Here is a 25,917-nt window from a genome sequence, read left to right on the forward strand (position 1 = left end):
TATTAAACATTTTATTAATTGGAAACTATTTGTCTAAACTAAGTATCAGCAAACAAGTTTAACATGTGTAATTCAGTTGGAATACTTTTGTTTGTAGTCTTGGGTTTGTAGTTCAAGTTATTTAAATGATAAAGGATAAAATTACTTATAGAAAATGACTAGATTTCCATGGAGTGATTTATAGTATTTCCAATGGGTTTTTTGCAACACAAACACTCACAAGCATTCTTAAATTTGTATCAACAGTGTCATACTATATTATTGTCATTAACAAAACAAAGACCAACCAATGGCGTTATTTATTCATAAGTTTCTTTATTTGTACTTTGATATGGTGGTATTCTTCTCCTTCTCTTAAATCATGCTTTGTTAGACATCTCCCAACATCACTTTTTTCATCTATTTATGTTGTCATTGGTGCAATTATATTTAACATAAGAAACGAAATTGAACAAATCATTTGGCTTTTCACTACTAATTTAAATAATGTCTCCTTTTTCAACTTAAATCTTCATATCTTCGTTTATCTCCTTAAGTTCGTTACTGTCATTTTTTGTTTATGTCATCTTCTAATGAATTGAGTTTATCAATAACAAGAATAAAAAATTTACATTGACAAATAAAAACAAATGTTTCAGTTTGAGTATGATAGTATTGTAAAGTAAGAATAAAAGGTATTTATTGTTAAAAAGTAATACATAAAATGGAATGAAAGTAAATAGAACAATTGCTTAGTTCAATAAAAAGTACAACCAATCAAATCTTTTATTTTTGTTCTTATTATTTGAACAGAGATAAAGAAGTATGTTGGAAGACTTGGCAAGCGTTAAAGAAGTTATCATAAGCATCAGAATCACAAGAAGAAGAGAGAGAAGCGTCGAGTTGGGAGAAAGCTAGATTTAGATCAGGAGAGTTTGAGTAATTGAGTAAAAGAGAAGATTTCAAGTGGTGATATATTTTAGGATAAAGAAGAAGAGAAGGTAACAAAGCTTTTGAAATACAGTATAAGTCCATGTTTCCATTAATTAGACTTTGAAGGAGAATTTCGATGATTTTATTGATTAAATCCAAATGATGAGACAATAACAAAGAATGATCTGTTGAAGGAGTAGTGAGGATTCTTACAGATTTTAGAAGATGACTTTTAAAAGTGAATAAGATAATTTGTTCAAAAACAGGGATAGCAGATTCTTCACCAGATTGTAAAGCGTTTAATAAAAATAGTAATGTTTCATGAAGATGATTACCAAAGAAGTCATCACAGGATACCATTCCAATATTACAAAATAGAGTAAAAATCAGTTTAGTATATTTTGGATAAAGACTAACAAAATCCCATTTGTGTGATATACAAATAGAAATAATTGTTTGCATTAATACATGATGAGTTCGATCATTATAAACATATAAAGCACCAAAAGGGATAGTATCACTTGATAAAATAGAATTAATTGATTGGATACAATCTTCTAAATAAGATACCATCTCGTCTTCATTTAATTCAATAATAGAAGGTAATATTTTCATTAAAGATTCACAAATATCATGATATAATATTAATGCATCAGGAGTTTGTATAGAATAAAGTGATCTAAAAGGTTTAATATTTGCAATATCAGATAAGAAAGAAACAAATAAAGATAAAGATGTATTTTTAATAAAGATAGGTAATAATTTATGAACTAAATCAATAAATCCAAGATAATGAATACTTTCAGGAGGTAATGATAAAAAGAAAGAATGATATAAAAGTAGTTTATTTTCATAATCATTTGATTGAAGAAGAAAAGAAGATTCCAATTTATTTAATAATACAGAAAAATGTACTTTAGGAATAGTTATAATTAAATTACAAATTGCTTGGAAAAACATTTTTTTAGTATTAATAGATAATTTTGTTAATTTTTGAGTCTAATAATAAATAATAATAAAAAATAATAATAATAAAAATAAAACAAACTAAAGATTTATCTAATATTTTATCAAGTAATCCATATTCTAATAACATTTTTGAAGTTTTTTGTTTTCTTGAATATTTTTCAATAATAAATAAAGATTCTTTAATAATAGATTCACAATGAATATCAATAAAATAATGTAAATTAAAAATGATTTTATTCATAATTGCAATAATTAAATCATTTAAATTTTGAATTTCTAATATTTCTATTATATATTTTTCTGTTGTTCTTGAAATACTTTCATTAAGAAATATATTACGAATACTATCAAAAAATCTTAATATATTTATTTCTATTTGTTTTATTCCATATCCAAATGGAATATTTTTTATAATATTCATTTCTTTATTAATAATTTCAATTCCTATTTTCATTAATTTAATATCTAATTTTTCTTGTGTTTCATTTGTTCCATTAATTATTTGATGATTTATAATAATACTTATTAATCCTATTCCAATACTTAATCTTTCACATTCTTTTTGTATTCTTTGTAAACTTCCTTTCATTTTTATTATTTCTTCTATTTCTTTTTTAACTTTTTCAATATGTTTTATCATTTCTTCTACTGTAATTGTTAAATTAATTCTTGATATTTCTCCAAATCCATCCATTATTCCTTCAATATCTTCTTCTTCAATTATTTCACTATTATTAAATGCTCCTTCAATTACATTTATACTAACTTCTTTTAATGTTTCAATAACAAATCTTTTTTCTTCTCCACATTCATATAATCTATGTGACCATCTTGCAAATGTTATTAATAAATAATATAAACTATTTTTATGTTTTATATAATTTTCACTAATTCGTTTTATTAATTTTGCTGCTTGTGTTAAATGATATTGTGCTTTTACACTTCTTGTTCTTGTCATTCTATCTAAATACCTCCCTGCTGCAATTGCCATTTTTTCATTTTCTGCTGCTTCACAAATCATTCCTCCAAATTTACTTAAAAATTCATTATATTGTTCACGAATTGTTCCACTAAATAAATTCTCTCTAACACTTGCTAATGTTATCATACATTCAATTAATGCTTCAAGATGATTTCCTGGAACAAACATTCTAATCATTTTTTCTTGTAATCCAATACTTGAAAGTATTGATGCATATCCCATTGGAATTTCTAAAATAATATCTTCTTCTTCTTCATATCCATTACTAAATGGATATTCTAATGCTATTTTTAATGTTTCTAATGCAATTTTACATTTAATTTCTTGTTCAATATTTTCTATTTGAATCCATCGAATTATAGTAATTATTGTTTCAATTATTCTTAATAAACATTTCTCTTTAAATATTTGAATTGTAATTGAATCATTTTCTTTTGTTTCAATAAATTCTTTAATAAGATTTCCTATTAAATACATTATCCCTTTTCCTTCTTCTGTAATTATTTTACTTTCACATGCTTGACATAATTCATACGTTGATTGTTCCATCATATTTGGCATTTTATTCCATTTTTTTATTAATAATTTACAATATAAATTTGAATATGGTGATCCTACAATACATGCATATGGAACTAATGAATGAATAAGTTTATCATATGAATAGTTTAATGTATGATTATTTAATTGACGAATAAGTAATTGTGAAATATATTGTGTTGTATAAATATTTCTTGATGAAAAAAATTTTACTAATTGATCGATCAAATCACTTGGTAATGGGCTATTTAAATAATCATTTAATACATGTGTTTGGTTAGGATGTCTAAAATAATTTGTACAAGCTTCATCAAAAAGATGTTCATTTTGGAATAACGGGTTCATGAAGTAAACTTGTTAGTTTTTGGGTTTATTGTTTTCCAAAGAATAACAAAAAAAAATAAGAAAAAGAAGAAAAAAAAATTAAAAAAATTAAAAAAAAAAACAAAACTAAGAAAACAAAAGAGAATTAAAGAAAGGAAAAGAAATGAACATTCCTCAAGAAGAAAGTTTGTTAATACATATAATAAATGATAATAAATAATAATAATATATAGTTGAAAGATATGCAGATGATCCATTAAATTGGAGATATGATAGAATAAAAGAACGAAGAGATGAATATTCAATAAGAAAAGATGTAAATATGTTATTAGTAACATATAATATTAATGAAAAAATAATTAAAAAAGAGACATTTGAATATATTTTAGAAATAAAAGAATATCAAATTGATATGATATTTATAGTTGTTGAAGAAATTGATATGAGTGTTTCAGGATTTCTTAAAGGAAATACATTAAGTTTAAAAGCAAGGAATTTAGCACAAAATATTCAAGAAGCATTAAAAAATATTTATAAAGAAGAATATAAACAAGTAAATGTTTCACAATTAGGAGGAGTTTGTATAATTGGATTTGTTAGAAAAGAAATAGAAAATAAAATTAAATATTTTGCAAGTGGATATGAAGCAGTTGGAACTATGGGAATGGCAAATAAAGGAGGAATTGGAATTTCATTTAAAATATATGATACAACAATTTGTTTAGTTGGATCACATCTTGCAGCACATCAACCAGAAATTAATAAAAGAAATAGGAATTTTAGTGATATTTATAATAATATTAAATTAATAAGAATAGAAGAAGGAGAAGAAGAAGTGATTTGTAATAAAATTGAAGAACATGATATTATATTTTGGATGGGAGATTTAAATTATAGAATTGATGAAGAAGATAGTATTATTAGAGAAAAAATTATTGAAGGAAATATAACAGAAATAATAAAAGAAAAAGATCAATTAAAGGTACAACAAAAACATAATGAATTATTAGGAAAATTTAAAGAAGCAGAAATTAATTTTGAACCAACATATAAATTTAATCCAAATACACAAAATTATTCAGAAAAAAGAAAACCAGCATATTGTGATAGAATATTATATAAAGAATGTAAAGGATTAAAAATTAAATGTTTAAAATATACAAGTAAAAAAGAAGCAATTGAATCAGATCATAAACCAGTTATTGGATGTTATAGTGTTGAAACAAGAAGTATTATAAAAGAAAAATATATGTTAATTGAAAAAGAACTTATTGAAATGGAAAATAAATTACTTAGAATTGTTAGACCATCAGTTAAAATTAATAAACAAGAATTTATATTAAAAATTTATCCATATAAACAAACAGAAATTACATTACTTGTTCAAAATGATGGAAATGCTAAAACATCAATTCTTTTTAGAGACCATCAATTAGAAAAAGCTGGTGGATATCCTGATTGGTTACATATTGAACCACAACATTTAGAAATATCTAAAAATGATTTTGAACCTAAAAGTATTACATTTTATTTTCAATTTAATTTTATTGATACATTAAATTTATTTAAAAATGGATCTTTTGATTATAATTTGATTCTTGATATTCAAGGTGGAAAAAGTTTATTTATTACTTTTAAATTAATTTTATCACAAACTTCTTTTGCTAAATCTATTGATGATTTAAATCTACATCCTAATGGCTATATTTTACCTCAACCTCAAGCTTATACTCCTTTAATTATTCCTAAAGAAATTTGGAGACTTTGTAATTATGTACTTCCTTTTATTCATGACCCTAATTTTATTTCTTTATCACAACCTTCAATTGATTATGTTCCTGTTTATTATGAAATATTACATTCTCTTGATACTCATTCTTCTTTTAATCCTTCTTTAAATTATCATCGTGTTTTAGAATTCTTATTAATCTTTTTATTAAATCTCAATGATTCTATTATTCCTTCTTCTTTGTATGAACATGTTATTTTATCCGCTGATAAATCTGATATCGAAATAGATAAATTCTTTATTAAAAACAATGCTTCTATTCCAAACTCTCATTACAATCTTTTTATTTATTTACTATCTTTTATTAAAGAAATTCTTCGTCAAAATCCTTCTCTTCATCCTGAAGATCTTATCAAATACTTTTCTTCTTCTTTCATTCGTCCTAAAGATGGTCTTCGTCGTCAATGTGACTCTAAAACTATTGAACAATTTCTCTTAAAATTTATTAAAAAATGACTTTTATTTTAACTTCTTTTTTCTTTTTATTAAATTTTTTATTTTCTTCTTCTTTCTTCTTATCCATTTAACTTTTATCTAACCATTCATTTCTCTGTCTTTGTTCTTGTAAATACCTTTTTCAGTTAATGGCTTTGTTTTGTGATTATCTCTATGATACTTCTGTATGAAAAAAAGAGATTAAGAGGTTTCAAGTGGGTTGTAATTGATCTGGTTGAGTAGTTAATATTTTCATGAAGTGTATGTCTTTTCAGTTATTTTGAGGAGAAAAATCAAAAAATAGAATAAATCAATAATGAATTAAGTTCCTAAAGGAAGAAAAGAATACAAATGAAAAAAGTCGAAAAGTAAAAAAGAAATTTCAAAAGGAAGAATAATAGTAAAAAAGTAATAAAAGAAATTATAAAAAAAGAAATAGATTCAAATAAAAGAAATTCAACTCAACAAACTTCTTAGTATCAAGAACTAAGAAAAATAAAGGATAGAAGAACTTCAAACAGTATAACATGAGATTCATTCTTTGTGTATTACTTGTAATACATATTAATGCACTTATTGATGAAAAGGTAGTTGTTCAAGAAATTATTCAAAGAGATAAATGTGAAACATGTTGTAGAGTATTATTTGCGATGGAATATGACCCAAATAATAATTTTGAGAAATTAAAAGATACTTCTGATAGATATGTACTTGATGTAGAATTTGAAACACTTTCTATGTTACGTATTGATATTAATGCTTACAACACACAACAAATGAGAGTTAGAAAATTAAGTACCGAAAGAGAACTTCAATATTGGGAGTTTGCATCTTATCAAATGATTTGTTTATATTCATATCCAAATAGAGTTATGGATATGCTTTATAATACTAAATTTGAAACTCCTTTAATCATTTGGAGAAGAAAAGAACCTTTATTAGAAACTACTAATAATCAAAGATTCGTTTATATTTATGATTATCCTTTCACTGATTCAAGACATAAACCTTATGTTAAAGCTTTTATTGCTGAATATTATGTACCTAGTGGTTGTAGTGATTGGGGTTATTGTTATGAACATCAAATTAATCTGAATTATAACAGATATGCATTTAAAGAAATGTGTTATGAAGTTGATGATGATAATGTTAGAGCATTTTGTGGATCAGATTATCATGAATGTACGACTGACGGTTATTATAAAGGGTTGAAAGCTCGAGATTGTGTAGATGAAAAGCAATCGTCATCTACGGATTCTTTGATACATGCAAAGAAACAAAAATTCATTCCAATCTTTGCTTAAATTAATTGATTTTTTAGTGTCTTCTTTCATTAATTCATTATTACTCATTTTGGAATTATTTAGTTTACCTTTTTATCCTTTTGATTAATTAATAACTAATTTTTGTATATTGAGAAAAAGAGAATATAAATTATATAATTCACACTCTTTATAAATCTTGATTATGTTTTTGTTGTTGTTTAAATATCTATTTTTTCGTTACTACATAAAAGGTATGTTCTAGTACATTTTATTTATGTAAAACAAAGTAGGAACAAACTTAAATTATTGTTGAGTATTTGGTCGTTTAAAAAATAACTAATAGGACTTTATTATTATTAAAACATTATTGAAGCGAACCATTGAAGTTATCACCTCAATACAGTTAAAAATGGACATGAAAAAAAAGTAATTCAACAGACTACTTTTATATGATAGTTAGAGGTATCTATTTCTTTTAGTTAATGTTTTTTACAACTATTTGAAATGTCTTGATTTGTAGATGAAAAAGTGTTTTTAGTACAAATTATTGAGTTTAATGGTCAAACCCATTTGAATAAGAAAAAAACTATCTTATTAAACAGAATAAGTATAAAACCATTATAAATCGAGTCAATGATAATTTTATTCTATTATTTTAGACAATTCAATCTTGAATTTTATTACTTTGAATACACTAGAAGTTAGATTAGATACTGCTGTAAAATGATTTAATATAATTCTATTAGTACATCTTTTTTTTTAGAGTATAAATATATTACAATTGATAAAAAGTTATTCATAAATCTTTCATATTAGTTAATAAGAGATAGAAATAATACTATGATTTTATTTGCAATCAATATTGGAATTGATAATTATTCTATTTAAGAAATAAAGAAAATAAAATGAAATATGACCAAATAATATTATTTCTAAATAATAAAAAGGGTTCTTCATTTTTCAGAGAAGAAATGAAATACGAAAAAAGAATAAATACCGAATAGAGGTTCATGACAATAACAAGTTTATTAAAATATTGTATGGATACTTTAAAATGAAACGGAAACACTCTATAAATAAACAATAAACAAAATAATATTTGAATTTATTCGCTTATCAATATTTGTTATTTTATGATACTATTATCTTTCTTTACTGACTGTTACTCTAAAAATAAATTATATTTTTCTATTAATTATTGAGAAATAAATAAAGAATAACATACTTCATTATTAAAAGATAGAATTAACACTTCTAAATTGATGAAAAGAATATTTAAATTAAAAAATAATGAAAATGGAATATATGTATATAAAAGAAAAGAATTAATTTTCTCAATAAATTAACCTCTTTATTTCTTCTTAAATTAGTATTCAAAAGATATAACAAGCTAAAAAACAATTATTGTATTAAGAGATATTTGACTAATTTATGTTTTCATTGAAACTTATTCATTTTGATAAACTAAACATATCTTTATTCTAATTGATTAAAAATATATTTTTTAGGTACTTTAATTGACTCTGTCAAAAATAAAATGTGTTTTTATTCATTGAATAAATAAAATAATAGTGTTTAATTTCAAATCATTTAATATACTTTTCATAAAACAAAGAATTAAAAATAAGTAAAAATAATTCCATATTTATAATAAATGTTCAATAATTTTTTTTATCTAATCAAAGTAATTTATTCACAACTTCAAATCATAGTACTGTAATTAAGTATTTAGGTTATCAGTATTTAAGAAATATTCTTTATCCATTTATTAACTTTTGAATATTAAAATGAAAAGGAAAAACTATTTGTGTGAGTTAAAAGTATCGAAATATAGAAAACTGAACTACCCTAAAAACTACCAAAAAGGAAACGAGAAAATCATTTCATATGTTTTCTCCACTTGAGTCCTTCTTAACGAAAAAAGAATATGAGAACTAACAAACATTAAATGACAAGTAAAGTATTAGAAGTACTTCCTGGTTTGTATTGGGTAGGTGTAATGGATTATGAACTAAAGAAATATGATGTGTTATATCCTGCACCTTATGGGTCTACTTATAATTCATACCTTCTTAAAACTCAAAAAGGAAATGTTTTGTTTGAAACAGTTAAGCAAGAATTTGCAAATGAATGTTTAGATAAAATAGAACAAGTTATTGGTAAAGAAGATCGTATTGATTATATCATAGTGGACCATAGTGAACCTGATCACAGTGGTTCATTAAGTCCTATACTTAAAAGATATCCTAATGCAACAGTAGTGGCTTCTACTGCTGCTCTAAATAATCTACAATTTATTGGTCACATTAGAGATGATATAAAAACAATTAATACTGTCAAAACTAAACAACTAAATCTGGGAGATATTCATCTTAAGTTTATTTATCAGCCGTTTTTACATTGGCCTGACACAATGATCACGTTAATAGAAGAAATGAATGTTTTAGTTACATGTGATATGTTTAGTACTCATTTTGCTGATGAACGAATGTTTGACGATTTAATTATTGATAGAAAAGATCAATATCTTCAGATAAGTTATGACTATTTCAACTCAGTCTTTGGTCCTTTTAAAAGATTTGTTTTAAAAGGTATTCAAATGCTTGAACATCAACCTGGATTCGATTTAAAAAATTGTAAAGCTATTTGTTGTAGTCATGGTCCAATACTTCGTGGTTATATACGAGAACGTGTTGACCTTTGGCGTCAATGGGCTCAACCCCCGTCATTAAAAAATAAAGTTGTCATTGCTTATGGATCAGTTTATGGATACACAGAAACTATGGCAAATACAATTGCATCTGGAATTAAATCTGTTGGTATTGAGGTATCAATGCACAATATTGAAAATACTAGTAGTGAAGAAGTCTTAAAAGATTTCGATAATTGTAAAGGTTTATTACTTGGGACTCCAACAATTGTTGGAGATGCTCTTCCCTCAATACTAACAATAGCCTGTAACTTAAATCCTTATCTTCATTGTCAAAGGTTTATTCAATGCTTTGGGTCACATGGATGGAGTGGAGAAGGTGTTGGGAATCTTTCAGCAAGACTTCGACAGTTAAAAGCAAAACAACCAGTTGAGCCATTGTCCTGTCGTCTCCAGCCAGGACAGGAAAAATTAGAAGAGTGTTTTGAGTGGGGAAAAAAATTTGGATTGGCAATAAAAGAAGAAGATGAAGAAAATTAATTTATTAACTTTTAGGATAAAAAGGTTTTGATAACCAAAAACTAAACAAGATTAATACTCATAAAATGAATAATAATAAACTCTTTTAATCTTCCAACAAAAACAGAGAAAAAAGGTTCTAATAATTCTTGAATTTATCTCCTTGATAATTTTCTTCATTTCTTGTGATATTTTCATATCTATAGTTTTTTTTAATTCTAGAATAACAAAGAAGTTTTCGTAAATACATAATAAAGAATATAACTAATGGAAGAAATGTTCCTGAAACATAAACAAGTAATAGACAATACCATAGCACAGAAGATGGATGGGCACCATAAAAAATGACAGTAACGAACTTAAGGAGATAAACGAAGATATGAAGATTTAAGTTGAAAAAGGAGACATTATTTAAATTAGTAGTGAAAAGCCAAATGATTTGTTCAATTTCGTTTCTTATGTTAAATACAATTGCACCAATGACAACATAAATAGATGAAAAAAGTGATGTTGGGAGATGTCTAACAAAGCATGATTTAAGAGAAGGAGAAGAATACCACCATATCAAAGTACAAATAAAGAAACTTATGAATAAATAACGCCATTGGTTGGTCTTTGTTTTGTTAATGACAATAATATAGTATGACACTGTTGATACAAATTTAAGAATGCTTGTGAGTGTTTGTGTTGCAAAAAACCCATTGGAAATGCTATAAATCACTCCATGGAAATCTAGTCATTTTCTATAAGTAATTTTATCCTTTATCATTTAAATAACTTGAACTACAAACCCAAGACTACAAACAAAAGTATTCCAACTGAATACACATGTTTAACTTGTTGCTGATTACTTAGTTTAGACAAATAGTTTCCAATTAATAAAATGTTTAATATCACTTTTATATAACCTGCCCAAATTGATATTTCATCAAAGACAGAGTACAAACAAACTCGAAACAAATTTTGATACACAAACGATTGCATTGCATTGTGTCCATTAATAGTAGGGCAATCACACATATTATTCTTTATATTTTCTTTTTAGTTCTTTTTTATTTTTTTGAAGATATGAAGAGAACAAATGAGATTAGGATAAAACTCCATTAATAAGTCCTTCAACTACAAACGAACCGTTATCATCTTTTATTCTTTTTGTTCTCATCAAATTAATATTCTCACTTTCATAAGAGTCATGATATTTATTAATTTTATTTGAATTTAAATGATAAACCAACAGTCAAATTATGAATAGAATACAACTAAAAAACATTGAATGAAAGAAACAACTCTTTTTAAAATATCTCAAATGATTAATGACAAGTGAATGTGAAGGGAAAAGGTAAGAATATATAAAGATATGAAGAAGAAAAGATTAAGAAATATGAATATTAAAAGAGGGTTATTTCACTTTAAATCAACAGTAGGAATCAGTAAGAAAACAGTTGATAAAGATTTTAAAATATTAAATAAACAAATTATTGAGAATGAAAAGAGAATCAAACAAATTATTGAACGAGTAAGTAAAATTCCAGTATGTGCAGAGAATTTAATTGGATTTCCAAAAGAGGTATTTCGAATTTTACATGATTGTTCTGGAGAAAAATCCATTGCTAAAGAAGAAAGTGAGAAAATGATTAATGTCTTTGATTCAATGGAAGATGCAGGAAATCATATTAAAGAAATTTTATATTGTCAAGTTATAGAACCTATGAAAATATTTATTGAACAATGGAATGTTTATTATAAAAGAATAAGTATACTGAAAAATAGAAAGATAGATATGGACAGACACTTTGAAAAATTAGAACAAATTAAAAAGAAAGGATTGAAGAAACAAAATGGACTTAATGAAGCAGAAGCAAAATACAAAGCATCAAAAGAATCATATATATTATTAAGAAATGAATTAATTAATGATATTAATAAATTGAATGAAAGAATAGATGAGATGAATGAAAAAGTAGAACGTTCTATCATGTTAGGATTTACAGAATATATTAATTGTTTAAATCTATCTTGGGAAAAAGTCCCAGAAATGCTTAGAAACATGAGTAATGGTGATATCAACACACAACCAGTATATACACCAAATGATCAATCTATGATTAATGAGTCTAATCAACGTATTAATGAATTAAAAGAATGTAAAGATGAAATCGTAGAAACAGTGATACATCAACCAATGAACAGTGAAGAAGACCATGAAGAAATTGTAGTTTGTCAATTTGCATATTCCGCAGAAAATGAAACTGAACTCTCACTTAAAGAAGGAGATAAAATTAAGATTCTTAATAAAAAAGGTGATTGGTGGCAAGGAGAGTGTCAAGGGAATATTGGTTTTTTCCCTTCGAATTATGTTAAATAATTAATTTTCATATAAATAATGCTTTCTACCCCCTCTTAAAATCAATTCCAATGACAAGTTTTTCATATTTCACAACAAATAGAAATCATTATCAAAAAAAAAATAACATGAAAATTGGATTGTTGAGGTATAGGGATTTTTCAAAAACACAATATAATGATCTTAAATATGGATTAGTCATTGACTAGTACAATATCACATTCAAAGTGCTCTAGTCTTCTTAGATGAAACAATAAAGAGTGTCATGGTATTTGTTCCTGCTTTTTATTCTTTTCATCTCTCTTAATTTAATCTCCTTTTTTTTCTTTGATTGTTTATTTTTGATTTAATAAGTGGTTATTATAATATTTAGTGTTTATAAATAAAGAACAATACAGTATTGAACGCAGTTCATGATTTAATAATAATGATAAATATGAAGAAAATGAAATAGTACATAATTTGGTATTACCAACATAATAAAATAATATTGATTCTTTTTGAATTGAAAAGTGATATTGAATTCAATAAATGCAATTATATGAAACAAATTGCTCTATTTCTTTATTATTTGGAGTTTTTATATTAATATGATAGTGTTATCACTTAAATATCATTTCTTGTATATTTCATTTTTATTAAAAACCAATGATATATAATTAATAAAAATAACGAGTAAATGATAGTTTTGGAATAAAAATATATGTAAATGGTTTATATGTTTTAAATACTTGTATTGTATAATTAAGTATAACTTTTTAATTTTATGTATTATTCATAATGTTTAAGTATTGAATTTAATTCTATTACCATTACTCTATCACACTCATATATTCTACACGTTTACATTCATTCCATTCTTCTTTATTCTATTAAATAGTTTGAATAACTCTGTTCCATATTAGTTCTTTAATTGTTGTGATATTTTATCTCCTTCATAATTCTCTTATTCGTTTTAGAACCTTTACACTATTCTCTTTAACACTTTATTTCCTTTTACTTTCATTAATTATTTTCAAAATGGGTTATAATACATTGGCATAAACTAGAAAGATACAAAACATATTATCTCTAAAAAAAACCAAGATGAGATAAACTCTAAATTCTTAAAACATTATATAAATACCTTATTACTTTAAATAAGAATAATTCATTGTAAGGTATCACATGAAAACAAAGTGAAGTTAAACACAACTAATGGCTCTTTTAGAATAAAGAGAATAATACTCCCGAGTAAATATAAAGTTTTATTTATAGAAATAAAATATACAACTATAAATGAAAAGTTCATTCAGTGGACGTTTAAAGAAAAATAAAATAATAACCATAGTAACAAAATACAAAGAAGACATATTTATCATTCGTTGATTAAAAAATTTGAACAACAAATACATAACACTAACAAATAAATTGAATTTTATTTTAATAAAATATTTAAAAGATAATTTTTGTAATATTAAACACATAAAAACAAAGAAAAATAAACAATTAAACATTAGAAAATAATACAATAATAAATATATTTATTACTTATTATTATTCCTTTTTAATTAATTGATTTTGTTAATATAAAAAAATAATGAAATAATAAATTACTTCTTTTTATGATGAGGGGTTTGAATAGAAGAAAGAGATTTTTGTTTTTGTTCTGTTAATCTTTGATTCTTACAAACAGAACATTCAATATTTGCTCCTTTAGCAGTAAGTTTTTCCAAACACTGATCACACATACAATGACCACATTTAAATAAAGTTCTTTTTACAACAGACCTATTACAACTACAACACTTTCCTTCTATATCTTCTATTATTATTCCTTTTTTAGAATTATCGATAATACTATTGACATAATCAAATTGTTGTTGATGGGCAATGTGTTGAGCAGATAATAAGGCTTCATATCTTAAAGAAGCATTTCTTAAACCATCACAAACAGGTTGAGCAAAAGTTTCCATTGTTTCATCTTCATCTAAGACATTTAATAATTGATCTTTATAAACAGATAATTCATACAATAAAGTAATAATCCATTTTTTATTTCCATAATTTTGAGCTTTTAAAACTTCACGAGAAATAGAGACTTCTAAAGAATTAACGATTTCCATAACACTTGTAATTAATTCAACAGCTTTTTCATTTTTTCTAAAATCGAATAAATTATTATAATCACTAATTGTAGAATAAATAAAAGCAATCACAATTTGTTGCATTTCATGAGTATTTTTACTTCCTTTTGTAGCTTCAAATAATAATTTAGGAATCCCACCACCGACTCTAGATTCATAATTATCAATAGGATATTTTTTTTCACTTAATAATTTAAATAATAGTTGATATAATCTAAATTGTAATAATGGATTTGATTCTGCTTTTTTCATAACTTCTCCTACTTCATTTACATAAACATCACTAAGGTTTTTAAGATTATATCCTTCTTTTTCAAATACTTTTTTAATTTCCATTTCTTGTTTTTCTTTTTCAATAATATTTTGCATATGTAAATCATAAATTGATTGAAGCTTTTCTAAAAACATTTTAAATAAATTTGGGTCTTTTAATTTAAAAATTAAATTTTGTGCTTCTTCAAACATACAATTTTCTATTTTATAATGCATATTAAATTTTTGAAATCGAATTCTATCTTCATTTCTTCCATCAAATTTTGATCCAATTGTGTTATTTGATATAATTTCTTGAAAATTTGTTGGTAAATTTGGATAAAGAAGTAATGTTTTATATTTGTTTAATTCTTTTCTCATTAATCCTAATAATTCATCTTGTGGAATTTTATCATATTTATCTACACTTTTTACTCTTTGAATTGTTTCTTTTAATTTAGAGTATGTAACTAATGTATTGTATGCGTCTTCATATGCGTAATTTCTATCTCTATTATTATAAAATGTGTTATATGTACTAACTAATTCATAATATCTTTGTTCATTTTTTTTTAATGAGAAAATCGTGTAATTAGTAAAGAATAATAATGTTTTATTCAAACCATCTTTCATTTGGACTTTTAATTTTTCATATTCCCTTGCTTCTTTACTATCTTTTTCTCTAAACTCTTTTGGTTCAATATGAAAGTTTTGAGTAATTTCTAAGAAATCTTCTAATTCCATTGAATCTGATTCTAAGTATTCTTCCATTAAGGTATATGGTTCTTCTACCTCAGTTACTGCCCCATCCATAACTGATAAGATTAAATCTTGCCAATACTCAATTAATTCTTCTTTATCAATATCCATATCTTTTTTAATAACTCTTTCAAGAATTAGATCATATCTTTTTTGTTCTTTCCATATATCAATAATATCTCTATCTTGTAACATTTTAACTTTCATAAATTTCCTTTCTGTTAATAACCAAAGATATTCTTCTTCTTCTGTTCTATCAGAATATAACTCAAAATATTCACTAATATCTTCTTTTGGCATCAATGAAAATGTTGCTTTTTTATCTCGTTCATCATTGCTTACAAGAACTTTAAGTCCATATTTTGCTCCTTGATCTTTACAATTTACAAATCCTACCATTTTATCATTTAACAATCCAAGACTATAAATTTCATTAACTCCTCGTGGAACAAAAAATGCAGTTGGTGCATTAAAAGTTTTTGGAGTTGAAACATCATATCCAGGAACTGCACGAAATTCTCCTTTTAAATTTCCCCATGTTAAAACCATTACCTCTTTATTTAATGGTGAAACACAACAAGAAGTACTACTTTTAACTTCAATATTATTAAAAGGTATAATTGAATGTTGTCTAGCATTAATATCATAAAAATAAACAATAATATCTCTATTCATTCCATCCCCACTTCTATTTGACATAACAATTACAACAGTATTTCCAATCCATTTCATTTGATTAATATAACTTCTTTGTAAACTATCAGTTAATATGGTCGGTCGTTCTCCTGGACTTCTAATTAATGTAATTTTTAAAGTAATTTGTTTAGTTTTTAAATGTTTAATAACACAACAATATTGTAATGGGTTTTGTTGATCAAATGTTGTATTTGTAACTTGTTCATCAGTAAATGAAACTAAATTCATTTCAATTCTTCCATCATTTGGATCAATTCCATGAATATTATTCTCTTGAATAACTAAAACATGTCCACGTGAGTCTAATGCAAATCCAAGAACTGGAGTTGAATTAAAAATACCTTCTCCTCCAATATCTTCTTCTCCTTTATTAAAGAAATAAACTCTTCCTACTGTTGACCCTACTATTACTTTTTCTTTTAATGCAAATACACAACAAATGGATTCTTCTGTCTTAAATCTTGATTTAATAAAATTTGTATAATCACTTCCTACAAAAAATCCAATGTCTTCTTTCTCTTCTATTTTTGACATTAACTTCTTTGAACCACTTGGATTATCTCTTAATGTTGTACGATTCCTTTGACTCATACTCTTTCTCTTTATTATAAAATAATTTTAAGTTCTTTTTTTCTTTTTATTTTTGGAGATTTTTTATTTTCTTTTTTGATGAAAGAACATAAAAATTAACAAGTTGAAGTGAAAATTAAATTGTATTTAAGTAAATATGGAAGAGAAATATTATCTTATCGGTCTTTCTTAGCTATCACTCATAAGCATTTTATTCTAAAATTCTTACACTAAAACAAAAAGAATAATAATAAACAAACATTCTTCTTCAGTTGGCTCATTTTCAGGTAATTCTCTAAAATAGTTAGAATAATATAGAGATTTTACTCTAAAATAAAATGTAAAACAAACTGATACTGACCTTTTGTTTTGAACATTTCTTTAAATACATTTTGTGCACTTGTACTTAGTTGATTCCAAAAAGATTTAACTTCTTGATTTTGTTTAGAATTAGAATGATTTGGATTCTCTAAATCTTTTAAAAATTGGTCCATAGTTTTTCTTCCTCCTAATGATTTGTACATATTAAATTCATGTTGTTGAATACGTTGAGCTAACTCTTCATCACTAATCTCATCTTTATTTGTATTAATAATTTCTTCATCACTAATAACATGAATTTAGTTTTTTGATATATTAAAACTGTTTAACTAATAGACAAACTTTTGATTTTGTGTAGGTGTATTATCTGTGAAACTTAACAAGATATCAATCGTTTGTTCCATATGTCCACCATTATCACGTAACGTTTGTTCTATTAGTTTTGAATCAATATTTGGGAACATTCCTTTTAATTCTTCAAGACCTTGTTTCCAAGTAATTGTTTGCATAAATTAGGATAAGAATGAAGCGATATATTTTTTAGTTTAATCTTTTCATTATTGATAATCTAAATCAAAAAAGTAAAAAAATCAAAAAAAAACCATTCATTTCAAAATGGAAGATATCAGAACTTCAATGGATTCTTTTATGCAGGAAGTTTATTATGAATTAGATTTATTAAAACAAACAAAATATGGAATGTTCAGTGATACTGCTATAATGAATTTAAGAACAAAAGTTAATATTTATAATTTCAGATTTCTTTATGTTATGCTTTGCGGTCTTTGTGTGTTCATTGGAATGTTTGTTGGCTTATTGTTATTATTTTTTAATAGTGTAGTATTCGTAATAATTTTAGTTTATTCAAACCTTTCACTTTTCTTCTTTTATTAATGCAAGCTATTCCAATAATCATTTACAAAGTATGTACTAAATTAAATATCTCTATCCCTATAAACCTTCCTCAAGAATTCCCTCCTTCTTTCATAGCCATTTGCATCGGATATGTTTCTGCTTCTATTACTGCTTATTTTAACGATTGTTTCTTATCGTTCCTTCTTCCTTTAGTAATCGCTGTTATAATTATTCGTGCACACTCTTGTTTCGCAATTACTGATGCTGAACCTGAACACCCATCAAATTGTTCTGGTTGTCAACAACATGACCACAAACAATGTTCTTGTAATGAGAACAATCACACTACATTAGAAAGTGAATGTAATTGCAATGAATGTAATTGTTGTGAAGGTCATAAAGAAATTCCTACTTCAACACCAGAAGACAAGAAGGAAAATTAAGTTACCTCTTTTTTATTCATACTCTTTTTAAGAGATATTTCTATCTGTCAAACTACTTTCATTTTAAGGTAATTGTATTGAAGAAATGGGTATAAAAGATACAATAAAAAGTATAGACAACATAAAAAACATAAAAGAATTCGTCAATACAATAGTTTCTCAAAAAAATAATTGAATCTAGTAGTAAAAAAACAAATTAAGGTATGTAATTCTGCTATCTTCAATAAAAAATAATTACAAACCAAATAAAATGAGGAATAATAAAAATTCTTAACTTTAGACATATATTTCTCCTCTTTGTTTGAGACATAAACTAATTAAAATTCAAATTTCTTTCACCATCTTTATCCTCTGTTTTGAAACCAGACTCTTTTACTGAAGCTATGAATAAATTATCTACTGGAATACTTGGAATGATATCATCAATTACTAATACACTAAGAATACTTTCTTAAGCATCTGGTGATGATATTACTACTTATGGTCCTTAACCAGAGTCTTTTATTGAATGAATCAAACAAAGAGCAAGGAAGTGTCAAATTGTTAATAGATAGAATGAAAAGAATTTTGAAAGTACAATGAAAAAGACGGCATTATCATTTTCAACAGTTACTCGAATAGTTAAATTAAGAATTACTGGAGTAGTCACTGAGTTTGATGAGAAAAATAGAAAAAGAATTGGTCAATGGAGAATAGTAGAAGAAAATGGTCTATTAGAAGGTATCAAAGTGTAGATAAATATAGTGCTTGGAAACAAAAAGAAAGGTATGTTTGTCATGCCAAAGGAACAAATGACACTTGGACAGTTATGGAATATGAAGATAAGATACTTTTAATGTTGATGAATTTTACTAATACTAAAATGAAAGAAATAAAAGGAACAACATCACTTATAAGAACAAGTAGTAGCACTTATAGTCTTAAAGTGAAACATGGGGAAAACTAGAAATATAATTTTATGAAGAAATAGAGAAAAGTATTCATTAAAATAAATAAACGATTATTTGATATACAAAACATAAATTATAAGTTAAAAGTAAATAGGAACAAAATACCAAAAATATCAAAGGTATTTTTGTTATTTAAACAGCCAAAATCTTTAATACACAGACACTTTGTTCTATTTTATTCTATTCTAACAAAAAACAAATAATAAAGAAATAATATTTTGACATAAACGACATGAGAAATCAACAGACAAAAAGACATTTTTCAACTATGAATTAAAACTAAAAACAAAAGATTCTAAAAAAAGTGTTCTACTTCAAAGCCAAAGAATTAACCAATCAAAATAAAGCAGACAAAATCACAGACATCAAATAGTGTCTGTTCTATAATAAATTTAAGATATAGAACTGAACACATTAATAATTCAATGCAAAGTAATGATATTCAATCTACAGTTAATAGTATCTTTACTTCATGTTTTCAAGAAATTAAACATGGAAATTTAATATGTCCACATCCTGGTTGTGGAAAATCATTTTATACTAAAAAATGTCTTAGTGTTCATATGCAAACTCATTCTGGAAAAAAACCTTTTTCATGTAATATTTGTGGTATGAAATTCTTAAGAAAACATGATTGTAATGTTCATATGAGAGTTCACACTGGTGAAAAACCTTATGAATGTCTTATTTGTCATAAACATTTTGCTCGTCATTCTGATCTAAAAGTTCATGAAAAAGTTCATTCAGATGAAAAGCCATTTCATTGTCCTTTCGTTGGTTGTTGTAAAGCTTTTAAAAGAAAACATGATCTTAAAAAACATATTACTTTTCATGTAAAACATTCTGTAAAAGAATATAGTGAAGTAATTGAAAAATCTGAAGAATTGTATCATCAACAACTCCCAAGTGCTTTTACTCCAGTTACTGACTTTTCTTTATATTCTGTTTATTAACTTCAACATTTCTTCTTGTATTCTAATTTAACTTTTTTATTATTTGTTATTTTTTTTTTGTTATTTTAAAAATAGAATAGGGTTTTTTTTTTGAATATCAAAAAAAAAATGAAAAGAAGATTTAATTTCTTTAATGTCAAGAGAACAACAAGGACGAAGAGTTGCTAAAAAAGAAATTAAAAATCGATTAATCACTAATATACAAGAAGCTGCTCAAAAATATAGTACTGTCTTTATTTTTTATACACCAGTTCTTAGATCAAAGTTTATGAATATTATTAGAAAAGATTGGAGAGATTCTATATTTTTCTTTGGTAGTAATAAAGTTATGCAAGTTGCATTAGGAAGAACTGAACAAGATGAAATTAAACCAGGATATCATTTTATTGCAGAAAGATTAAAAGGTACATGTGGATTGTGTTTTACTAATAAAAAGAAAGAAGAAATTTTAGCTTATTTTAAAACTCAAATCCATGATGATTTTGCACGTTCAGGAAGTATTGCTACAATGGACTTTGTAGTTCCTGAAGGACCATTACCATTTGAAGGTTCACTTGAACTTCATTTAAGAAAGAATCTTTTACCTGTTGAATTAAAAGATGGAATATTATCATGTAAAGAAGAATATGTTGTTTGCAGAAAAGGACAAAAACTTTCACCACAAGCTGCTAGATTATTAGAATATTTTGATATTAAAATGGCTGTATTTGAAATAAGAGTGTTAAGTATTATTCAAGATGGTAAATTTGAAGAATTAGAAAGTATTGGTGAAGATGAAACTATGCAAATGGAAGAAGAAGAACCAATTAATTAACACATAAAATATTTTTGATTGATTTTTTTAATAGTATTGTTATTGTTTCTTTCAAATAACATTTAATCAATTAATTATACGTTGTTTGATATGAGTTTTTGATTCTTCATTTAATTCATTTAATAAGTCTTCAATTTCATTTTCATTAATTTCTAATTCATTTTTGGTGTTATTGAAATTATTGATTATTTTTTGACTCTCTTGACCATAACTTTGTTTGTTAAGTTCTTTATATTTTTTATTAATATCTATGAGTTTTTCTTCATTGTCTTTATTACTTTTAGCCTTTTTCATCTCTTTTATTAACTCATCAATTTCTTTAACTTTTCTCTCAAATGAATTAATATTTCTGCGTGTAAAAATAATGTTTTGTGCAATTTCTTTCGAGGGTACTAATCCTTGTGCTTCATCCCTCTTCTCTTTTTCTATTGTTTTTTTGGCTTGTTTCATTAAATGATTTAAATAATTTCTTTGTACTGTTATTTCTCGTTGAATTCTTCGTTTGTTTTTTTCTACTTCAAAGATTTGATGCTTTATATTTATAGTTTCTTTCTTTTGTGCGAAATGAATATATCCATAGTATATTACAATACCAATTCCAATAACTATTAAAATAATAGTAACACTATCAAAGATAGTTTCCATTCTGCTTTTTTTTTTTCTCTTGTTTTTAAGTTTATTTTTTAAAACATTTTTCGTTTCATTAAAAATATATTCTTGTTAAAAAGCAGTTATTTATAATTTATAACAATAAAATTGAATGAATCTTTTATTTTGAATATCTTTTATTGATTATACTACTTTTTAACAATGTTACTCTTAATAAATGAGTCTATGTATTACTTTGTTGTAGTTTAATTAATCTTATTAACAACTAAACACTTTCTTTCATTACAACTCCTTTTTATTCTTTTTTTTCAATTTGAAATGGTTCTTTTTATTGAACTTATTGTTTATCTACTCTTTTTTTAACACAAACATAATCAGTTGTTTTAGATTAATTAAATGGTGAGAAACACAAACTAGTATAAATAAAGAAGAAGAGTGTAAGAAGAAAGTAGAATGAATAAATGAAAAATAAAATAAATACAATATATCAAATAGCACAACAAGTGTACTCTTGAATATTAATAAGATAATTGGTGTCTGGAAGAATAGTATAATCAGTTTGAATAACTAGTCAATAAACATAAGATAAAATAAGATGAATAATACAATAAGACAGTAATACAAAATATATTAATTCTGAAGGTGAAAATAATAAATTTGTTTTTATTATTTAATGTTCATTTCTTTTGTTTTTAAACATAAAATTCATCAAAAACTTATCAAGTTATTTTTGTTAATTATTTTTAATTAACCAACTAACCTTATGCAAAGTTTAGGTCTCCTCAAAGAGGTCTTTCCATTGGCATATTACCTCCTCCAAATCCTCTCATCATTCCAAATCCTCCCATCATTTCATTTTGTTGCTCTGTTATTACTTCAACATTATTACACTCAATTTGGTTGATTGAATTTGAAGTATCAACTATCTTCATCTGATGACATTTGACCATTTTAACTTCTTTTCCTTTAACGTCACTCTCAATATTGAGTTTACTACATTTTTCCATTTCAATTTTCTTCAATTGTTCAGTTAATCTAAACTTTTTATTTTTTATACTTTTCAATGTAAGTTCTTCTTGACATTGTGAAATGGCTGGTTCTATAATTCCAGCACTATTATTTATTATTAGTTTTTTACAAATTATATAAATGCATTGAAGTAATTCAGAATTTTTAATATGTACTGTGTCAATGTTTACACTATTGTCCATTGTTGATACCCCAATACCTACATAACTGTCAACAACTTCTAATAACCCTTTAATTCTATTGACACTAAAATCAATACTTTCACAGTTGGTAATTAATAATGATTTAACAAATCCAACATTCAATATGTTAGCACTGTTCTGACAATTAATGAATTGAACATTTCCATAATGTTCAAACTCTCCATAAAACATAATTTCTTCACCATTTTCTATTGTGACATCACTATTAATATCACTTTTAATTTTAATATTACTGTCATGAATATTTCTTATTATAATATGTTTCTTATCTGTTTCTATTTCTATATCTTTTTTTGTATTATTCATTTCTATTATTTCTGTATCTTCTTTTATAATATTCTTTGTTTCTGGAATATTACATTCTTCATTATCTATTGTGATGATTTCTTCAATATTATCTAACTCTCCTTTAATTTCGGTATTTTTACAGTTTGTTATTTTCATTTCGTTAATTTGATTCTTGTTGATTATGAATTGACAATTCTCACATTCATCAATACATAATTTCTTACATTTATCAAATAACTCTTCAAAGATGTAATCTTTCATTGATACAATGTATATCTCTTCTGCGTCTTTCAGTGGTACTTTAATGTATTCTTCAATTGATTTAAATACAACCCTTTTTGGTTTAATATCAATTTCCTTGATTGTAGAATCAACTACTTTCAGTGTATTACATCTTTCATCTCCTGTAATATTCACTTGTTTAGATCGTGCTATTAATAATTTATTAATTGGACATTTTGACTCTACACTAATTTGATTTCCTTCTATTATTTCAATGTTTTGCTTATTCCGCGATTCTATCTCTAACTTAATCATAGAACAAATTTTAATATTAATATCAGTTGATTTATTTGTTGATAATTTGATTTGTGTTTGGTTGTTTCTTAGTAATTTCAATGTTTCAATACAATCTGATTTAACATTAATTTTACATTCTCTAGAGTCAATCATTTCAATACTTTTTAACTTCTTTGATGGTATATTTATATCCAAATTAAAACATCGTTCTAGTTTAAGTTCTTCAAGATTTGGGAATGTATTTTCAATTTCTTTTATTTCTTTCCAATATCTTCTTTTATTATTTGACATTGCTTGTTGTTCATTCGGTTCTTTTATTTTTATTTCATTAATTAGACTAAGTTTCAAAGACTTCAAATTACTTGTTGATTGAAGTTCAACAGAAGACTGTTGTCCATCTACTTCTAAATACTCTAATTGTTTATTATTAATTATGAACTTTGAATATATTGCTTTTATGGAAAAATGTTTTACAAATTCTGGTAACTGTGGTATTTCAATTGGTATAAGACGTTTTTGGTTTTGTTCCACTAATTCTGTTGGTGTAAAATAAAACGTAATAGCATTAGAGTATAAGTCATTGAGAATCTTATAGACCTTTTCTCTACTTTCTTCTTCCATGATATCGTTTTTAGTTACTTTAACACCAGGCATAGTATTGTCTGATTCTTCTAATTTTGGTAATACCACATTTGAAAACAATGAATCAATTGGTGAACTAAAAGGTATAACATCTCTTTTGTCATTTGATTTGGAAATAACAATTTCTGACGAATATACTTTAACCCATTTTGGTATATCCATAAGTACGTTATCAAGTAGTGAAAACTCAAAAATAATAATGACATTTTTCTTCTTCCCATTTTTAATCCAATTTCTAGTTACATTTCCTTGAATTATCATTTCACTTGGATACATTGACTCATCCATTTTCATTTTATCAAACATTTCATCAAATCGCTCTGCAAACATCTCGTCACATCTTATTTTAATTCCTTTCTTCATATTTTGAATAACAACTTCTATTAGTTGTTCTGGAAGAAAAGAAACACATGTTAAAGATTCCATTTTTTGAATACCAGTAGCTATGAACTTTTTTATTTTGTTTATTTGTGCTTGTTCTTGACCAGGCTGAATGTTTTTAGTATGTCTTTTTATTAAAGCATCCAAATGACATAAATTATAGTTTCTAAGATTTTCAGCTTTCATTAGTGTTGATGCGTCAATATCAAGTAAATTACAATTACATGTTTGTGGATTAAATATTTTACAAAACTTATTGACATCTCTTTCTGATGTAAACCAAGGATTAACTTTCAATGAATTAATTGCAGTCCTACATTTTTTATTAACCATTTCAATGTTTTGAATATCGTTCATGTCTTTAACATGAAGCACTACTTTCATTAAGTAAACCGTTTCAAGTTGTTTCATTTCTCTTCTTTTATAATTTAAGGATTTCGCGACTTCCATTAAATAGTTCAATTATTTATTTTTTAGTTCATCTTATTAGGTATTTTTATGATATTTCCTCAATCTATATTTAAACTGAATTTTTGTTGTTTTGTAAAAAAAAAAGATTACAAGAACATTCTCATGTTATTTTTATAAATATCAAATTTTTTTGTTAAAATTTCTTTAATATATTATTTTCTGACATACTGATATAGCCAAATGAATAAACCAACCACTAACAGTTTTGTATCTTTGATTATTGTTTCAATACCTTATTTAAATCTTCCTATAATTTCAAATTGTAAGGTAATCAAAACATAACTATCATTACATTCTAAATACTCTA

The 25,917-nt window shown here is 24.7% G+C and overlaps 12 protein-coding genes across 12 annotated transcripts, besides 31 other annotated features; 7 read left to right on the forward strand and 5 right to left on the reverse strand.

Moving 5' to 3' along the window:
• Nucleotides 1-780: 780 nt before the first annotated feature.
• EDI_325110 (uncharacterized protein) lies at nucleotides 781-3,748 on the reverse strand (the record flags this gene model as incomplete). Its single annotated transcript, XM_001735664.1, has 2 exons — nucleotides 781-1,911; nucleotides 1,961-3,748. The coding sequence occupies 2 exons, from the start codon at nucleotides 3,746-3,748 to the stop codon at nucleotides 781-783; spliced, it is 2,919 nt and encodes a 972-aa protein (XP_001735716.1).
• Nucleotides 1,913-1,953: a microsatellite.
• Nucleotides 2,087-2,181: a sequence feature (AT_rich).
• Nucleotides 2,282-2,355: a sequence feature (AT_rich).
• Nucleotides 2,722-2,766: a sequence feature (AT_rich).
• Nucleotides 3,433-3,464: a sequence feature (AT_rich).
• A 37-nt stretch (nucleotides 3,749-3,785) lies between the features above and the next one.
• Nucleotides 3,786-3,891: a microsatellite.
• EDI_325120 (type II inositol-1,4,5-trisphosphate 5-phosphatase precursor, putative) lies at nucleotides 3,891-5,972 on the forward strand (the record flags this gene model as incomplete). Its single annotated transcript, XM_001735665.1, has 2 exons — nucleotides 3,891-3,912; nucleotides 3,961-5,972. The coding sequence occupies 2 exons, from the start codon at nucleotides 3,891-3,893 to the stop codon at nucleotides 5,970-5,972; spliced, it is 2,034 nt and encodes a 677-aa protein (XP_001735717.1).
• Nucleotides 3,925-3,959: a sequence feature (AT_rich).
• Nucleotides 4,064-4,094: a sequence feature (AT_rich).
• Nucleotides 4,513-4,539: a sequence feature (AT_rich).
• Nucleotides 5,041-5,078: a sequence feature (AT_rich).
• Nucleotides 5,252-5,300: a sequence feature (AT_rich).
• Nucleotides 5,348-5,376: a sequence feature (AT_rich).
• Nucleotides 5,972-6,052: a microsatellite.
• Nucleotides 6,053-6,287: 235 nt separating this feature from the next.
• Nucleotides 6,288-6,406: a microsatellite.
• A 72-nt stretch (nucleotides 6,407-6,478) lies between these two features.
• On the forward strand, nucleotides 6,479-7,255 carry EDI_325130 (uncharacterized protein; the record flags this gene model as incomplete). Its single annotated transcript, XM_001735666.1, has 1 exon — nucleotides 6,479-7,255. The coding sequence occupies one exon, from the start codon at nucleotides 6,479-6,481 to the stop codon at nucleotides 7,253-7,255; it is 777 nt and encodes a 258-aa protein (XP_001735718.1).
• Nucleotides 7,256-8,134: 879 nt separating this feature from the next.
• Nucleotides 8,135-8,162: a sequence feature (AT_rich).
• Nucleotides 8,163-8,384: 222 nt separating this feature from the next.
• Nucleotides 8,385-8,416: a sequence feature (AT_rich).
• Nucleotides 8,417-8,486: 70 nt separating this feature from the next.
• Nucleotides 8,487-8,508: a sequence feature (AT_rich).
• A 263-nt stretch (nucleotides 8,509-8,771) lies between these two features.
• Nucleotides 8,772-8,891: a sequence feature (AT_rich).
• A 273-nt stretch (nucleotides 8,892-9,164) lies between these two features.
• On the forward strand, nucleotides 9,165-10,406 carry EDI_325140 (uncharacterized protein; the record flags this gene model as incomplete). The annotated part of the gene is made up of 1 exon (XM_001735667.1): nucleotides 9,165-10,406. One exon carries the CDS (start codon nucleotides 9,165-9,167, stop codon nucleotides 10,404-10,406), a length of 1,242 nt encoding a protein of 413 aa, XP_001735719.1.
• A 1,174-nt stretch (nucleotides 10,407-11,580) lies between these two features.
• Nucleotides 11,581-11,609: a sequence feature (AT_rich).
• Nucleotides 11,610-11,742: 133 nt separating this feature from the next.
• EDI_325150 (uncharacterized protein) lies at nucleotides 11,743-12,750 on the forward strand (the record flags this gene model as incomplete). Its single annotated transcript, XM_001735668.1, has 1 exon — nucleotides 11,743-12,750. The coding sequence occupies one exon, from the start codon at nucleotides 11,743-11,745 to the stop codon at nucleotides 12,748-12,750; it is 1,008 nt and encodes a 335-aa protein (XP_001735720.1).
• Nucleotides 11,837-11,865: a sequence feature (AT_rich).
• Nucleotides 12,286-12,342: a microsatellite.
• Nucleotides 12,743-12,770: a sequence feature (AT_rich).
• Nucleotides 12,771-13,380: 610 nt separating this feature from the next.
• Nucleotides 13,381-13,401: a sequence feature (AT_rich).
• Nucleotides 13,402-13,963: 562 nt separating this feature from the next.
• Nucleotides 13,964-13,998: a sequence feature (AT_rich).
• A 134-nt stretch (nucleotides 13,999-14,132) lies between these two features.
• Nucleotides 14,133-14,324: a sequence feature (AT_rich).
• EDI_325160 (uncharacterized protein) lies at nucleotides 14,322-17,153 on the reverse strand (the record flags this gene model as incomplete). The annotated part of the gene is made up of 1 exon (XM_001735669.1): nucleotides 14,322-17,153. One exon carries the CDS (start codon nucleotides 17,151-17,153, stop codon nucleotides 14,322-14,324), a length of 2,832 nt encoding a protein of 943 aa, XP_001735721.1.
• Nucleotides 15,282-15,304: a sequence feature (AT_rich).
• Nucleotides 17,154-17,163: 10 nt separating the features above from the next.
• Nucleotides 17,164-17,207: a sequence feature (AT_rich).
• A 101-nt stretch (nucleotides 17,208-17,308) lies between these two features.
• On the reverse strand, nucleotides 17,309-17,962 carry EDI_325170 (uncharacterized protein; the record flags this gene model as incomplete). Its single annotated transcript, XM_001735670.1, has 4 exons — nucleotides 17,309-17,325; nucleotides 17,393-17,427; nucleotides 17,484-17,738; nucleotides 17,796-17,962. The coding sequence occupies 4 exons, from the start codon at nucleotides 17,960-17,962 to the stop codon at nucleotides 17,309-17,311; spliced, it is 474 nt and encodes a 157-aa protein (XP_001735722.1).
• Nucleotides 17,963-18,068: 106 nt separating this feature from the next.
• EDI_325180 (uncharacterized protein) lies at nucleotides 18,069-18,751 on the forward strand (the record flags this gene model as incomplete). Its single annotated transcript, XM_001735671.1, has 2 exons — nucleotides 18,069-18,256; nucleotides 18,313-18,751. 2 exons carry the CDS (start codon nucleotides 18,069-18,071, stop codon nucleotides 18,749-18,751), a joined length of 627 nt encoding a protein of 208 aa, XP_001735723.1.
• Nucleotides 18,752-20,126: 1,375 nt separating this feature from the next.
• Nucleotides 20,127-20,654, forward strand: EDI_325190 (zinc finger protein, putative; the record flags this gene model as incomplete). Its single annotated transcript, XM_001735672.1, has 1 exon — nucleotides 20,127-20,654. One exon carries the CDS (start codon nucleotides 20,127-20,129, stop codon nucleotides 20,652-20,654), a length of 528 nt encoding a protein of 175 aa, XP_001735724.1.
• A 23-nt stretch (nucleotides 20,655-20,677) lies between these two features.
• Nucleotides 20,678-20,728: a sequence feature (AT_rich).
• Nucleotides 20,729-20,787: 59 nt separating this feature from the next.
• Nucleotides 20,788-21,468, forward strand: EDI_325200 (mRNA turnover protein 4 mrt4, putative; the record flags this gene model as incomplete). Its single annotated transcript, XM_001735673.1, has 1 exon — nucleotides 20,788-21,468. The coding sequence occupies one exon, from the start codon at nucleotides 20,788-20,790 to the stop codon at nucleotides 21,466-21,468; it is 681 nt and encodes a 226-aa protein (XP_001735725.1).
• Nucleotides 21,469-21,534: 66 nt separating this feature from the next.
• On the reverse strand, nucleotides 21,535-22,113 carry EDI_325210 (uncharacterized protein; the record flags this gene model as incomplete). The annotated part of the gene is made up of 1 exon (XM_001735674.1): nucleotides 21,535-22,113. The coding sequence occupies one exon, from the start codon at nucleotides 22,111-22,113 to the stop codon at nucleotides 21,535-21,537; it is 579 nt and encodes a 192-aa protein (XP_001735726.1).
• Nucleotides 22,114-22,722: 609 nt separating this feature from the next.
• Nucleotides 22,723-22,752: a sequence feature (AT_rich).
• Nucleotides 22,753-22,859: 107 nt separating this feature from the next.
• EDI_325220 (uncharacterized protein) lies at nucleotides 22,860-25,589 on the reverse strand (the record flags this gene model as incomplete). Its single annotated transcript, XM_001735675.1, has 1 exon — nucleotides 22,860-25,589. One exon carries the CDS (start codon nucleotides 25,587-25,589, stop codon nucleotides 22,860-22,862), a length of 2,730 nt encoding a protein of 909 aa, XP_001735727.1.
• Nucleotides 23,192-23,228: a sequence feature (AT_rich).
• A 126-nt stretch (nucleotides 25,590-25,715) lies between the features above and the next one.
• Nucleotides 25,716-25,769: a sequence feature (AT_rich).
• Between the last annotated feature and the right edge of the window lie 148 nt (nucleotides 25,770-25,917).

This window comes from Entamoeba dispar, genomic scaffold (genome assembly GCF_000209125.1).
Source record: "Entamoeba dispar SAW760 scf_1105229459313 genomic scaffold, whole genome shotgun sequence".
Classification (NCBI taxonomy): Eukaryota; Evosea; order Mastigamoebida; family Endamoebidae; genus Entamoeba; species Entamoeba dispar.